The 16435-nt window shown below is 41.0% G+C and overlaps 1 protein-coding gene across 3 annotated transcripts in view; it reads left to right on the forward strand.

Annotated features, from left to right (window-relative positions):
• The window catches only part of hyou1 (hypoxia up-regulated 1), a 40518-nt gene that overhangs the window by 3060 nt on the left and 21023 nt on the right, over positions 1–16435 (forward strand). For all 3 annotated transcript variants that reach the window (XM_041174362.1, XM_041174363.1, XM_041174364.1), the window contains exons 2-12: positions 1117–1202; positions 3024–3117; positions 3214–3292; positions 3747–3901; positions 7042–7118; positions 8235–8416; positions 8916–9031; positions 11545–11731; positions 12118–12252; positions 14022–14104; positions 16057–16189. In XM_041174362.1, the coding sequence (XP_041030296.1) occupies positions 1130–1202; positions 3024–3117; positions 3214–3292; positions 3747–3901; positions 7042–7118; positions 8235–8416; positions 8916–9031; positions 11545–11731; positions 12118–12252; positions 14022–14104; positions 16057–16189 (1314 nt within the window). In that variant the 5' untranslated portion in view covers positions 1117–1129. The remainder of the gene's footprint in view (positions 1–1116; positions 1203–3023; positions 3118–3213; positions 3293–3746; positions 3902–7041; positions 7119–8234; positions 8417–8915; positions 9032–11544; positions 11732–12117; positions 12253–14021; positions 14105–16056; positions 16190–16435) is intronic.

Consider the following 16435-nt stretch of genomic DNA (forward strand, 5'->3'; position numbering starts at 1 on the left):
GTTCCTGATTTTGGGAGGAGAAATTACCATCAAAATCAGCACTGACACAATGGGCTGAATGGCCTCTTGTGCAGTAAATGTCTAAAATAGAAATCGCAGGAAAAACCCCTGCACTGTCCAAATGATGGCAGCTTACTGTTTAGGGACTGGAGGAATTTTTAGTTGAGCTGACAGGTGAGTGATGGGTAATGTTCGGAAAAGGCTTCAGCTAGCTGGTTGCTTTCTGCCTTTTTTGAGAATAGATCATTTAGGCTTCACATGATAATGTTATCATGTCTGCATCAGGATTGCTTAGGGTGGAGCTCTGTGTACTTTCTGCTCCTGTGAATTGTATGGGTTGGATATATTACTTTGAGCAAGTAGGTGGGTGAAGTTCGGCCGAGCTATACCTGCAGGTTTCTCAAAGTGGGAAATCTTGAGTGTGGACCATTTTGCTTGTTAGAACTGGGTTCTCAGGGAAAGTGGGGGTCCTAAATTCCTGCTACCGGAAGCTACCTGTTTTCTCCTGTGCCCACCAGAGTAGAAACTCCAGTGAAATGGCTTAGTACAATTGACTTGGTCCTGATGGAGGGGAGGGAAAAGTAAACAGACAGCTGTGTGGGAAGGATGTGAATGTGTGCACAAGAGATTGCAAATGGATAATACAGCAACTGGCACCAGCAAGGAAAATATCAGTGAAGGTGGAGCAGAAGATAAGAAATCTGTTCGTGTTTGTGCATACTCCATATCTGGATCAAGATTATGGAGAGCTAGTTCCCAGCTTTCTGCTGCTGGGTGATTTTTGCCTGTCTCCAAACTGTTTTGTTTGATAGCACATGTCAGAGTAAATGCTCAGTGTGTGTGTGTACGTAGAGTTACCTTGTTCCGTGACCATGTGGTGATGGTAGTACCTGTGTCCAAAGTGCTTTGAGCACATATGTTGCAGTTTATAAGCCCTGTGGCTGTCAGTTTATTGGTGTGATCAGAACTGCCCAACTTTATGTATAGTTTATCCCCTACAACTATCACAATAATATGACATACACAAGCTACTGTATATCAGAGGATATACAACTGAACTGTTTTGGGAAACGTGCGGATCATGTGAGAATCTGACCGTTGCTTTTTCTCCTCTAGGTGAACCTTTACAATGGACGGAAAGATGGGACTGTCAATCTGGATGGTGTTATGCTTCACACTTGCTCATTTGGTCTTACACACAGGTATGTTTTGCTTGGATTTGATTAGGTTGCTCCATCAATTTTACCTTTAAATATCTTGAACACTTGAGACAAGCAGCCACTGAGGAGGTGGAATGTAGGAACCCGATTGCAGACAAATGTGTCACTGCAAAGTGCTGTGAGGGTATAGTTACTCTGTTGCTTTTCCTTTATTTATATAAATCTGCCCTGAGACACTTGTCAGGTAGACCTGGCTGTACTTTGAACACACCTGTCATTTGGTTGGGTAAGTTTGGAACATGGGTTTGTTGGTGTTGTCAGCTCAATCTGAAGTATGAGATTCGCTGCTGTAATTGACAAAGTTTTATTGCAATACACTCATATTTTTGAATCTTATTTGTTTTATTTAGGAAATGTATGGGGTGGAGAGGCAGAAAAAATGAATTATATAGAATATATGGCACCAAAACTGACCATTCAGCCCATGAAGATGTTTATGCTGCACCCAACTCGAGTCCTCTAGTAACGTTTGCTTATCCAGCTTCCCTTTAAACAGCTCTATACTATTAGCTTCAATGGTCAATTTGGTACTGAGTTCCACATTTCTCACCACAGGCGAAGGTCATCTAATAACACATTTCTCACCACTCTCCAAGTTTCTTCTGAATGGCATATTGGATTTATCACCATCTATCTTATGATGATGCCCTTTTCTCTACAAGCAGAAGCACTTATTAAAACCTTTTACAATTTTAAAGACCTCTATCAGGTCACCTATCAACCTTCTCATTTTTTTTCCAAGAGGGAAGAGATCCAGCCTGTTCATCCTTTCCTGCTAAGTATAACCTCACAATTCTAGTGTCATTCCTGTAAATCTTTTTTGAATCCCCTCCAAAGTCTTTACCTTTTTATATAATCTGGTGACCAGAACTGTACACAGTACTCCAATTATGGTCTAACCAAAATCAATAAATGTTCTAGTAGTTTTTGCTGTAAAATCCCTACATAATATTCAACCAACATCAGACTGGTAATTCTGTTAACCCTGTATAATAGATTGCTGCAAAATAAGGGTTATTGATAACATGACTTAGGTTATCAACAGAAATAAATAGTGCTTTCTCAGTGGTAGAGGCTTCAATTCACATGTGAACAGCTGGAAGAGAAATGGTGCTTTGAACAGCTTCAGTTGTGAGCTGTTAGAATGAGCAGAACTCTGAGAGAGTTTAACCCCCTTACCCTACAGCTTCTGGTTGAGTGATTTGTGAACCAACATTTGGAGCCGGCAGTGGAGAAGAATTTTGTACTTAACTCTCCCGCCTGCCAATCAAGACCAAAAATGTGATGGTTTGAAGAGCGAAGTGGCTTTCCTCTGAGGTCCCTGTTCATGACAGTTGTACTGATTTTATATTTCAGTTCTCCCAGCAGGATGCTTCCACAAAAGATGGCCCAGGGGCCTGTAATTTATGTGAGTGCCTGGCCAATGTGTTATTAGATGACCTTCGCCTGCAGGGATCATAGATAATGAGCAGGAACCCAGTTATTTTTTCTGCAGGGACCTCTCTAGCCCTGAGATGTGCTCAAACCTCTATCTGGCTGACGTTAACTAACTCAGCAATGGCCAAACGCACTTCCTCTCGGCACATCCCCTACACGGTAAACACGCTCAGAACCTTTAATCCTGCTTGGTTACGTGATTTTTGGGGCGTTGTCCTATCTTTAGGAGAGGATTCAATTCTGCGTCACTAGAAAAACCTGCGTTCTAACAATAAAAGCTATTTTCTTACTCTGGCTCTCTCCCTCCTCCTCCATGACCAACTCTGACAATCTCTCTGACGACTTTCATGGGTTCCTCTTGCACAGATTCAATAGCGGTGATGTCCGTGGACTTGGGCAGCGAATGGATGAAGATTGCCATTGTGAAGCCAGGAGTGCCCATGGAGATTGTATTAAACAAGTATGTACACCTGACTGAGCTTAGCAATGTGGTTCTGATTCCGATTCTGATTTGGGTTTGTTTATACTGAGCTGGTGTGTTTTTTGGCTGTTGCAGGGAATCAAGAAGGAAAACTCCAGTTGCTGTTGCTTTAAAAGAAAACGAACGACTCTTCGGGGACAGTGCAGTAGCGATGGTGAGACTTTAGTTTCTCAGGTTGGAGTGAGAGGGCGTGACACACAAATCTACCCATATATGCATTTATGGAATGACAAGTGTTTCCTTTTTTCAAGCACTTTATTTCCTTCCCGCCCACAGATTGCAGGATGAGGGGGTGCAGTTCCATAGCTGCTGGTAGCGCTCTAATACCTCCCTTTAGCAGCAAGTTCAGATAGTGTGTGTGAGCAGACTTAATATTGTGGCTGATTAATAAAACTGTTACATTTGTGCAGCACCTTCCACACCCTCAGGATGCTCCAAAGCGTTTCACAGCCAATTAAACATTTTTTGAAATGTAATCATTGTGATACAACCAGTTGTCATTGAAAGATATGTCGAAACACACAGCAGCCTGTGATGCTGACTTATGTAGTTTTTGTGTGTGTGGTGTGTTGAATTCTCTTAACCTCCCTTTTGGTTGCAATTCACAGTCGGCGAAAAACCCAAAGGTGGTGATCCGCTACTTGCAGGATCTGATGGGGAAACATTCTGAAAACCCACAGGTAGAGTTGTACAGGAAGCGTTTCCCTGAACATCAGGTAGTGGCAGCTGGACAGCGAGGGACTGTTGTGTTCAAACTGTCAGAGTGAGTACTGGGGATGGCGGTGGAGTAGTGGTTTTGTCACAGGACCCGGGTTTGAATCCCACCATGACAGATGGTGGAATTTGAATTCAATTAAAAATCTGGAATTAAAAGTCTAATGATGACCATGAAACCATTTTCAATTGTCATAAAACCCCATCTGGTTCACTAATGTCCTTTAGGGAAGGGAATCTGCTGCCCTCACCTGGTCTGGCCTACATGTGACTCCAGATCCGCAGTAATGTGGTTGACTCTAGAATGCCCTTTGAAATGGCCCAACAAGCCACTCAGTTGTACCAAATCACTAAAAAGTCAATACAAAGGAAGGAAACCGGATGGACCACCCAACATCGACCTCAAAATCCTGGAACTATTAAGACCATAAGACGTAGGAGCAGAAGTAGGCCATTTGGCCCATTGAGTCTGCTCTGCCATTCAATGAGATCATGGATGATCTGATAATCCTCAACTCCGCTTTCCTGCCTTTTCCCCATAACCCTTGATTCCCTGACTTATTAAAAATCTGTCTATCTCAGCCTTGAATATACTTAACAACCCAGCCTCTGCAGCCCTCTGCAACAAAGAATTCCATAGATGCACTACCCTCAGAGAAAAAATTCCTCCACATTGGTCTTAACTGGGCTCCCCCTAACTCTGAGATTATGCCCTCTGGTCCTAGACTCTCCCACAAGGGAAACAACCTCTCAGCACCTACCCTGTCAAGCCCCCTAAGAATCTTAATGTTTCAATAAGGTCGCCTCGCATTCTTCTGAACTCCAATGGGTGCAGGTTCAACCTACTCAACCTCTCCTCAAGAAAATCCCTCCATACCTGGGATCAACCTAGTGAACCTTCTCTGGACTGCCTCCAATGCCAGTATATCTTTCCTTAGATAAGGAGACCAAAACTGCTCTAAACAGTATTCTAAGAGTGGTCTAACTTGCCTTGTATAGTTTTAGCAAGACTTCCCTCTTTTTATACTCCATTTCCTTTGAAATAAAGGCCAATATTCCATTTGCCTTCCCTATATTATCTGTTGAACTTGTATGCTAGCTTTTTGTGATTCATCCACGAAGACCCCCAAATCCCTCTGTGCTGCAGCTTTCTGCAGTCTTTCTCTACTTAAATAACATTCAGCTCCTCTATTCTTCCTGCTAAAGTGCATAACCTCATATTTTCTCACCATATATTCCGTTTGCCAAGTTTTTGCCCACTCACTTAACCTGTCTATATCCCTCTGTAGACTCTTTGTGTCATCGTCACCACTTGCCTTCCCATCTACTTTACTGTCAACTGCAAACTTGGCAATAGTACATTCATTTTCCTCATCCAAGTCATTAATATATATTGTAAATAATTGTGAGCCCAGCACTGACCCCTGTGGAACTCCACTAGTTACAGGTTGCCATCCTGAAAATGCCCACCTTATCCCAATTCTCTGTCTTCTATTAGTTAGCCAATCCTCTATCCATGCTAATATCCTACACCCAACACCATGGGCTCTTATCTTATTAAGTAACCTTGTGTGTGGTACCTTATCAAATGCCTTTTGTAAATCCAAATATATTACATCTACTGGTTCCCCTTTATTTATCCTACTTGTTACCTCCTCAAAGAATTCTAATAAATTTGTCAGGCATGATTTCCCCTTCATGAAGTCATGCTGACTCTGCTTGATTAGATTATGTATTTCTAAATGCTTTGCTATTAAATCCTTTATGTAATATTTTCCCAATGACAGATGTTGAGCTAACTGGTCTATAGTTACCTGCCCACCCTCCCTTTTTGAATAAGGGTGTTTCATTGGCAGTTTTCCAGAATCAAAGGATTTTTGGAAGATTACTACAGTGCATCCATTATCTCTGTAGCAACCCATCAGGTCCAGGGACTTATTGACCTTTAGCCCCATTAGTTTCCCTAGTACTTTTTCTCTAGTGATAGTTATTGTACTTGTTTGTTTCGCACCCCCCCCCCCCACCCCCGCGCTTTTGCCCCTTGATTATTTAGTATTTTTGGAATGCTACTAGTATCTTCTCCCGTGAAGACTGATGCAAAGTATTTATCCAGCTCCTCTGCCGTGTCCTGGTTCCACATTATTATTTCCCCAGCCTCATTCTCTAAGGGGCCTATGTTCACTTTGGCCTCTCTCTTCCTTTTTATATTCCTAAAGAACCCTTTACTGTCCATTTTTATATTACTTGGTAGCTTACCCTCAAAGTTTATTTTCTCCTTCTTTATTATTTTTTTGGTTGTCATCTGTTGGTTTTTAAAACTTTCCCAATCCTCTGGCTTACCACAAATCTTTGCCACATTGCATGTTTTTTTCTTTCAATTTGATACTATCCTTAACTTCCTTGGTTAACCATGGGTGATTTATCCCCTTTCTAGAATCCTCCTTTCTCACTGGGATATATCTTTGTTGTGAGTCATGAACTATTTTCTTAAACGTCTATGATTGTTCATCAACCGTCTTTTCTGCTAAACTCCTTTCCCAGCCCACTCCAGCCAACTCTGCCCTCATTCTTGTGTAATTACTCTTATTTAAGTTTAACACAGTTGTTTCTGACCCAAGTTTCTCACTCTCAAACTGACTGCTAAATTCTACCATGTTATGGTGACTGTTCCTAAGAACTCCCTCCAGAACAACACTGTGTGTACCTACACCATGTGGACTGCAACGGTTCAAGAAGGCAGCTCACCACCACCTCACTGCTCTTAAGGGCAATTAAGGATGGGCGATAAATGCTGGCCTAGACAGTGTTGCCCACATCCCTTAAATGAATGAAAAAAAAAGTTATATAATGCACAAATTATCTTTGAAATTATCAATGAAGCAAATTATCTTTTGTGTTTTTTGTTTGTCCTTTCGGGATGCAATTCCACAACCAACAATTTCACCTTTTCAGCATTCTCAGCAATTTGACAGCTGGTGCTCACTCGTACCCACCGTTTCCAATCAATTATCTGTAAGTTTGTATGTGATTGTATTGTGGAAAAGCTGAATTGTAGCTGGTCAAGTTGCACGTGGTCAGATGTTGCTGAGAAAATCCTTCATTTTTTCTGCCTGTACTAGTTTGAACTGCACCATCCAGTCCTCACTCAATATTTAACTCAGACATTTGTTTCTCAATCTCTCTTTCCAGTGACTTATATTATTCCCCTGAAGAGATACTGGGGATGGTGCTAAATTACTCAAGAACCTTGGCTCAGGATTTTGCAGGTTGGTCCAATTTCTCTTGACATGGATGAAACATTGTCCTTCCTCTGCTGAGGGTGTGAGCTGAAGCTGGGACATATGCCATCGATGGTAGTGACTCTCCCTTTCTGAATGATGCCAGGCAAAGAGTGTTGTAGGGTATTTAACCATAGAATGTGTTGCAACTGACATACAACAAGGGTTAAAGCAAAAAGTTGCGGATGCTGGAAATCAAAAATAAAAATACCTGGAAAAACTCAGCAGGTCTGGCAGCATCTACAGAGAGGAACAAAGTTAACATTTTGAGTCCGTATGACTCTTCAACTCTTCTGTTGAAGAGTCATACGGACTCGAAACGTTAACTGTGTTCCTCTCCACAGATGCTGCCAGACCTGCTGAGTTTTTCCAGGCATTTTTATTTTTGTTTTACAACAAGGGTTACTGGATAATGATTCAGGAGCAGGAAGTCTGGCTGTGTATTTTCTCCAAGTTAATAAACTTGTTGTTCAATCCCCAACTATAGTTTTGGATTGGAAGTTACTTGGCTCTTAAAACACTTTTATCAGATAGTCTAAATTAATATTCACCAGGCATTTCACTCTGTGCTTTCATTGAAATGCGATTGGCTATTAGAAGTTATCTAACCCTAACCAAAACTAAAAGTTGGAACTTTACACTAAGACACACATTTATATGGTGCACAGGACTATTATCTGATCTGGATTAGACTCCTGGTATAACACTGCTTGTTCACCTGATTCCAATCATTCAGAACCTGTTGGGGAAAGCCCAAAAGTAACTCTTTCGAGTACAAACACGTTTCCATCTGTTCCTATTCAGATGAAATTACATTGTTTCATAATTTGCCATGGTGAGATTTGAACTCTTGATCTTGGGGTTACAAGCCCAGTACCATAACCACTTGGCTATCATACCAGAACTGAAAGCCCAAAAGTAATCTTAATAATCAGGCAAACCTTTTAGTTAGATAAATAACACATGGGTTGCCTTAAACTGAAGGAGTTCCATATTTTATGCATGTAAAGCAGGAAATTGACAATGTTTATGTGAGAGATTGAGATTTTTCTGATACCATAATTTTTTTAAATTGTTGTTGACAGTTCTACTCTTTTCCTGCAGAGCAGCCCATTAAGGACCTAGTCATCACCGTACCAGCATACTTCAATCAGGCAGAGAGACGTGCAGTCCTACATGCTGCTCAGATGGCGGGCCTGAAGGTCCTTCAGCTCATCAATGATAACACGGCTGTGGCCCTGAACTATGGTGTGTTTCGGAGGAAGGACATTAATGCAACGGCCCAGGTAGGGTGCCTGTTGTTGAAATGCACTGGTTTCAAGTTCAAATAAAATTTGTAGTTCAGGTTCTATTGAGCAAATGGTGTGAACCAGATAATTGGGAAAGGGCCAGCATAATGACCATTTTCAAATAGGGACAGTGAGCTAACTAGGATAATTACAGGCTGGTTGGGGAAAATTGGAAGCTTTTGAGAGATGGAAGAACTAAATCTCTGTAATTGTAAGCAACCAGCACAAATTTCAGAAAGGAAGATTGTGCTTGACAAAGCTAATTAAGTTCTTTTTGAGGAGGTGACTGATGTAATGGGTAAGGAAAATGCAGTAGATGCAGTTTACATGGACTTGCAGAACTTGATTCCACACAGGGACTCTAAAGGAGAAGATTGAGGGGGATGGAGTTACAAGGAACATAGCAAATTGGATTCTTTCAGAATGTAATGTATTACTGTTGAATTGCAATCTGATCAGCCACTCGCTCTCCTTGATATCTGATGTTTTATTTCAGAATGTGATGTTTTACGACATGGGATCAAGCAGCACCACTGTCACCATTGTTACCTACGTAACAATTAAGACAAAGGATTCAGGAACGCAACCGCAGCTCCAGATCCGAGGGATTGGGTAAATTTCTATCCCCTGAATCTTCTGCATTTAATGATTTTTCATTTTAATTTTGCTATTCCACCTGTGATGGCCTTACAGGCACAGCTGAGGCTAAATGCAGCCTTGAAATTGAGAGGGAAAAGAGGATAGCCATTCTGAGATTATTCTGAGTAAAACATTTTTTTCTTCTTTATTCTTTCATGGGATGTGGGCATTGCTGGCATTTGTTGCCCATCCCTAATTGCCCTTGAACTGAGTGGCTTGCTGGGCCATTTCAGAGGGTAGTTAAGAGTCAATCACATTATTGTGGGTCTGAAGTCACATGTAGACCAGACCAAGTAAGCATGACAGAATTCCTTCTCTAAAGAACATTAGTGAACCAGATAGATTTTTACGCCAATTGGTGATAGTTTCATCATTACTGTGATTAGCTTTATATTCCAGATTCGAGCTGCCATGGTGGGATTTGAACCCATGTTCCCAGAGCATTAGCCTGAGCATCTGGATTAATTACCAGTCCCATGACATTACCACTACACCACCTTCCCCCCCCCCGCATTTAATTAATTCACACTTTTATCAAGTGAAAATCACTGCTTTTGGAAGACTGATCAAAAGTGGGAAGATGTAGTCCTGACTACCAGTCATTCCCTATAGTTACTGCAGGGCTGTTTGGTAGAGGATAGTGAGCATCCGATAACTGTTGTCTGAACTGCTGGTACTTGCAGAACTGTACCTCAGTATGACTCATTTTCTTAAGAAAATATGGGCTGAACTCATACCTGAATGGGATATCTGCGTTTGCTTTATATCTGTTGGTGATGGGGGCAATAAATCTTTGCAGGGGTGGTGGGGGGCACGCTTTTAATACTCGGTGAATACTAGAATCTGTATTGGTGTTCCAGTGCTGCTATTGAGTATTAAATCACAACAATTGTTATAAATTTTAAAAAGAAAATAATTTTGCCATCTCAATGTCCATAGCTACATAGAAATTGCAAAACAAGGGAGAATGTTTCATTCAGTTGGAGTTGAATTATAATCCTATTTCCATTTGTCTATTTTTGTTTTCATTTTAAATGCTGTTACAATTAGTCACTAAGGCAGTGACTGTAATAAAGCATTCCATGTTCTAACAAGTGCAGAGGGCACTCAGAGTGCATACCTCTGCTATTCTTTGTTAACTCAATTTTATTACAATTACGTAGCACTTCCTTGAGGCTTTTCCTTGCCTGGCTGATGCTCTGTAACTACAAAGCTCCTCACTGAGCAGGTTTCAGACCAACCCGCATTCAACAACCTGCTCTGAAAACTCTGCTCATGTTTTGACAACTGTGACAAATCGCACCATAACAATTCACAGCATTCTAAATAAAACAACCCACATTTTTTTTTAAAAAAGAGTCAATTCACCCTCTCTCCCAATGTTAACAGATCCTTTAAAAAAAATTCCAGGTTATGGATTTGGATCTGTATCTTCACCAAGAAAATAATCAGTTCTTCCTTGGTACATACTGTATCTGTATACCAAGTCTCATTGAAATATGCCCATTCGTTTTCAAGATATACTGTTTACAGGCAGGGGTGAAAACACCTTCACCCACTTCCAATGGAGGAGGTAATAACCTTATATACTCCATATATGTTCCTTCCATCTCTTTTCCATTCTCCTAGTAACGTTCCCCGACCTTGCACCTTTTATTTTACTAATTATGTTGGCCAGTAGAAACGGCTTTAATAATTTTGAAAGCCACAGATCACTTTAAACTTCTCTGTCCAAATGAAAAATGTCCCAGTTTTTCAAACCTTTTCTTGTTTGGGGTAAGAAGTGGAATGTTGCCACATTTCTTCCCTAAATTAAATAGCTCTACGTGTGGCAGCATAATTTAGTGTGCTTAAGTTGTGGTTTAGGACAATAAACTACTACTGGACGCAGAACTCGCTTCAGAGGGCTCCCTGGCTGGATGGTCCTAGAGGCAAGAGATTGGGGTGGGGTGGGGTAACTTGAGCATCTAGTTCCAGTAAAAGTAATTACAACCTATAGTTTTCTGTGAGAGAAGACAAATATTTATAATTTACCCTCTCGGATCCTGAGACATCAGTAGAAGAATTGATTTACTCTTTTGTCTTATATATTTGATAAGAAAGATATTGGTTTCTATTGTACCTTTCACAACTTTACAAGGAAGTACTTTTGAAATGTAGTTGTTGTTGTGATGTGGGAAACCTGGTAGCCAATTTGCACACAACAGGAATGTGATAATAGCTAGATAATGTTTTCTATCGGTGTTAGGCGGGAGATATCCACCTGAGAGAGCAGGTGTGTGCTGGGTTTAATGTCTCATCCGAAAAACAGCACCTTTGGCAATGCAGCACTCTCTGTATTGCATCAGGAATGACAGTTTAGATTTTGTGCTCAAATCTCTAAAGGGGGACTTAAACCCACAGCCATCTTACTCAGAGGCGAGAGTGTTAGCCTCTGAAGTTGGGTTTAATAAATTTATTTTCCTCCTTTCCCTGTCACCTCTCAGGTTTGATCGGAATCTTGGCGGGCTTGAGATGGAACTTCGTCTACAGGATCACCTAGCAAAACTCTTTAATGAGCAAAAGAAGACTTCTAAAGATGTCCGCCAGCACCCACGAGCAATGGCCAAGTTGTGGAAAGAAGCAAATCGTGTGAAAACAGTATTGAGCGCGAATATAGATCACACGGCACAGGTAAAATTAGTAGCTTTGCCATCAGTTCCTGCTGCCTCTGGAATACAGGGCAGCTTTCCCACATTAAATGTGTATTTGAGGGGCATAATTTCAACAACCTGTTAACACTTTGCAAAAAAAAAAGCTTTGCTTCTACTAGAAGCAATATAAAATGATTGAATCTTACAGCATTGCAGCAGGCCATTGGCACATCGTGCCTGTACTGGCTCTTTGAAAGAGCTATTCAATTAGTCCCACTCCCCTTCTCTATTTCTGCACAGCCCTGTTATTTTCCCATTGTTTAAAAAAAACTCATTTCACCACTGGCTCTTTGTCAATTATCTTATAAACCTGTGTCCCCCTGGATACTGAATTTGACAAAACTTGTCATTGTGTTTTTTGTGCAGATTGAGGGGCTCCTTGATGACATTGACTTCAAGGCTAAAGTAACAAGACAGGAGTTGGAGGACCTGTGCAGTGATCTTTTTGAGAGAGTTGCAGAGCCTGTACATCAGGCTTTGAAAGTGTCTGAGTTGAAAATGGTGAGTACTTTCAATGAACTGGGATGATCAAGGGACTTTATGGTGAATGTGTGCATTGTTCAGTTGACGTAACTTAAATTTTATTAAGAATGTATTTGCTACAGTGATGAGCTGCTTTCTAGCATTCTGGCTGTGCAATTATCACAGCAAATGCAGGGACTTGAGTTGTTCTCTTTGTGTCAATGCTGAGGCTGTGTTTGAAACGCTGCTTCTAACAGCACAATGTAAATTTGCTTAGTACTAGAAACACAACCTGTTTACCAGGCAACATCAGCTTGCTAAGGTTTCTTCGACACCAACTACATCCCAGGGTATGAAAGGAGGTGGCCGTGGAAATAGTGGTTGTTATCTTCCAAAATTCTGTAGACTCTAGAACAGTCCCGACAGATTGGAGGGTGGTAAATGTAACCCCACTATCTAAAAAAGGGAGAAAACAGGGAATTACAGGCCAGTTATCCTAACATCAGTAGTAGGGAAAATGCTAAGCGTTTATTATAAAGGATGTGATAATAGGACAGTTAGAAAATATCAACGGAAATAGACAAAGTCGACATGGCTTTATGAAAGGGAAATCATGTTTGACAAACCTACTGACCAGTTAAGTGAATGGGCAAATACACGGCATATGCAGTGAAACTTGGATAAGTGCGAAGTTATCCACTTCGGTAGGAAAAAACCAGAATGGCAAAGTATTATTTAAATGGTGAAAGATTGGAAAATGTTGATGTTCAAAGGGACCTGGGTGTTCTTGTACACCAATCACTGAAAGCAAGCATGCAGGTACAGCAAGCAGTTAAGAAGCCAAATGGTATGTTGGCCTTCATTGTGAGAGAACTTGAGCATAGGAGCCAAGATGTCTTACTGACCACACCTGGAGTATTGTGTGCAGTTTTGGTGTCCTTACCTAAGAAAGGATATACTTGCCATTGAGTGAGTGCAGCGAAGGTTCACCAGACTGATTCCTGGGATGGTAGGATTGTCATATGAGGAGAGATTGGGTCACTGGAGTTTAGAAGAATGAGAGGGGACCTCATTGAAACATAAAATTTTGACCAGACAGGGCAGATTGGATGCAGGGATGATATTTCCTCTGGCTTTGGGGTCTAGATCAAAAGGTCACAATCTCAGGTTGCAGGGTAGGCCATTTAGGACTGAGATGAGGAGAAACTTTTTCAGTCAGAACGTGGTGAACCTGTGGAATTCTCTACCACAGGCTGTGGAGGCCAAGTCACTGAATATATTTAAGAAGGAAATAGATTTCTAGACGCTAAAGGTGTCAAGGGATATGGAGAGACAGCGGGAGCCTGGCATTGAGATAGATAATCAGCCATGATAATACTGAATGGCGGGATTCAAAGGGCCGAATGGCCTACTCCTGTTTTCTATGTTTCTAAATTAACTCCCAAACCTGTGGTCTCTACCATCTGAAAGGACGAGAGCAGCAGATGCCAGGAAACACTAAGAAATTCCCCTCTCAAGTCACATACCATTGTGACTTGGAAATACATTGCCATTCCCTCACTGTCTCTGGGTGAACTTTTTGGAACTCCCTCCCTAACAGCACCATGGGTATATCTACACCACATGGACTGCAGTGGTCAAGAAGCTGGCTTACCACCACCTTCTCAAGGACAATTAAGGATGAGTAATAAATGCTGGCTTCAGCACCCACATTCCCTGAATGAATGAATAAGTCAACCGGATTTTTTTAAAAAGTCAGATGAAATTTTAAAGTTCCATTCTCTGAAATGACTCTCCTTTTCTTGTAGGAAGAAATTGATCATGTGATTCTGGTGGGTGGAGCAACACGAGTTCCCAAGGTGCAGGAGGTTCTGCTGAAAGCTGTTGGAAAGTAAGAGTTCTGTTTTCATATCATATGACCCAGTGTTGTCTCAGGTTCCAGTCTTGACTACACTCCTGGGTTATCCTTTATTGTCGATGTATTATTTATTTTTATATCAATTCCTTTTGCCTGCAGAGGACAGGTCCCTGATTATAAATGTATGTAGCTTCTAGCAAGAACGAATGAGTGTATATATTGTTATTCATTATAAAATTGCTGAGTTTAAATCCGTTGCAAAGTGCAGAAATTTGTGCTGAAAGTGTGACCTGCCACCAGATATGACTTCCCTTCAGATAAAAGCAAAAATCTGCGGATGCTGGAAATCCAAAACAAAAATAAAAATACCTGGAAAAACTCAGCAGGTCTGGCAGCGTCTGCTGTGAGGAACACGGTTAATGTTTCAAGTCCGTATGACTCTTCAACAGAAGTTCTGTTGAAGAGTCATATGAACTCGAAACATTAACTGTGTTCCTCTCCGCAGATGCTGCCAGACCTGCTCAGTTTTTTTCAGGTATTTTTATTTATGACTTCCCTCCAGTTGCTCTCAGGTGGGTATATCACAGGAGGTGAAAATGGTCAATCCAGTGAAGTATCATTAAGGTCAAAAAACATTAGTTGACAAATGTGAACATTGTTTTCCCTGAGAATCATAGAATGGTTACAGTGCAGAAATACTTTCTTTAAGTTGGCTCAAAGTATCCCGGTGTGCTAGCTTTTGTGTTCAATAAAATGAAGAGTGTGGGACTACTTAAAAGAGACTGCCTAAAGGAACAGGAGGAAGCCATTCAGTCCCTCAGGCCAGTTCTGCTATTCCATTATATCATGTGTGATCTGTATCTTAACTGCAGCTACCTGCCTTGGTTCTGTGTCCCTTGCCTACCAGATTGATCAATTTTAGTTCTAATAATTGACCACCAGCATCCTTGAACTTATGGGAAGGCAGTTCCAGATTCTCACTGCCCTTTCTGCATTAAAAGTGACACCTTATTTCACTCCTAAATAGCCAGGTTCTAACTTTGTGCCTTTTTTCTAGATTCCTCCACTAGAGGAAATAGGTAGAGAAAGAAACTGTCAACTCCTTTCAATTATTGAAACAGCTCCATTAGTTAACCATGTATTCTATTTTATAAAAGCCAAGCAGTGCCCCAGCTTGAACCTGAGTAGTGGGATGAAGGCTCTGTGCCTATTGTTTTCCACAAGAAGAGTTCCTAATCTTGATGGTTCAAGGTGGGAATTGCTGATTACTCCCTAGAAATTTGGATACGCATGATACATGGCTAGGGGAAACCAAAGGGAGGTTGGTGGTAAACCTTCAAAGGAATTTTTCTTCCAATGGAAAGCTAGAATTCTTCAGTAAATTATGTTTACAAAGTATTCACTCGTTATTTACGCCCAACAGACCTATGCCTTTGTTTATGTGCCGCATGAACCTCCTCCCACCCCTCCTTAATCTAATCCTGGCAACATATTTTATTCCTTTCTCCCTCATAGGATTATCTAGCCTCAAAAGCTATCCTATTTGCTTCAACTAATCCCAGTGGTAGCAAGTTCCACATCCTAAACACGCAGCGTAAACAAGTTTCTCCTGAATTCCCTTATCGATTTAATGGTGACTATCTTATATTTATGGACCCATTCTGGTCTCGCCTGCAAATGAAAATGTCTTCTGCACCCTATGAAACCTTTCATAATCTTAAAGGGTCACCCCCTCTCTTTTCCTAGTGAAAAGAACCCTACTCTGTTCAATTTTGAATTCTTGTGAAGGTTACAGAAGTTGCACATTCACACCCCAGGATGGTTTTTATTTTGAGAATGGGAACCTGCCTATTCCAGTTATTTCAAAATGGAACTTGAGGAAATTAGCTTTGCTATAAATTTTCAATGGCAGAGCAAAATGTTCAGCTTTTTTTTTCTGTCTTTCACTGTCTTTCTTAATAACCGGATTTAATTTCCTTTTGCAGGAAGGAGTTGGGAAAGAATATTAATGCCGATGAGGCAGCATCAATGGGAGCCGTCTATCAAGCTGCTGCTCTCAGCAAAGCCTTCAAAGTCAAACCCTTTCTTATCCGTGATGCAGCCATGTACCCAATTCAGGTAAACATACTGTGGCTGTGTGCGCATCCACAGCTACATGCCTTACTCAGCAGCTGAAAAATACAGTTTCAACAGTGTTTAAAGTATTTTTCAATTTGTGAAATCTGAGAGTTAGAGGAGGCGTCAAAGTCTGAATGTTTGAAATAAGTTTATTCTCCGTGGAGAGGATGTTTCCTTGACTGTCTAAAATGAAGCTGCTTATTGCGCTTTGTGTGAATTAGCTCTCATTGCTTCACTTTAGTTGCA

The sequence above is a fragment of the Carcharodon carcharias genome, chromosome 25 (genome assembly GCF_017639515.1).
Source record: "Carcharodon carcharias isolate sCarCar2 chromosome 25, sCarCar2.pri, whole genome shotgun sequence".
NCBI lineage: Eukaryota > Metazoa > Chordata > Chondrichthyes > Lamniformes > Lamnidae > Carcharodon > Carcharodon carcharias.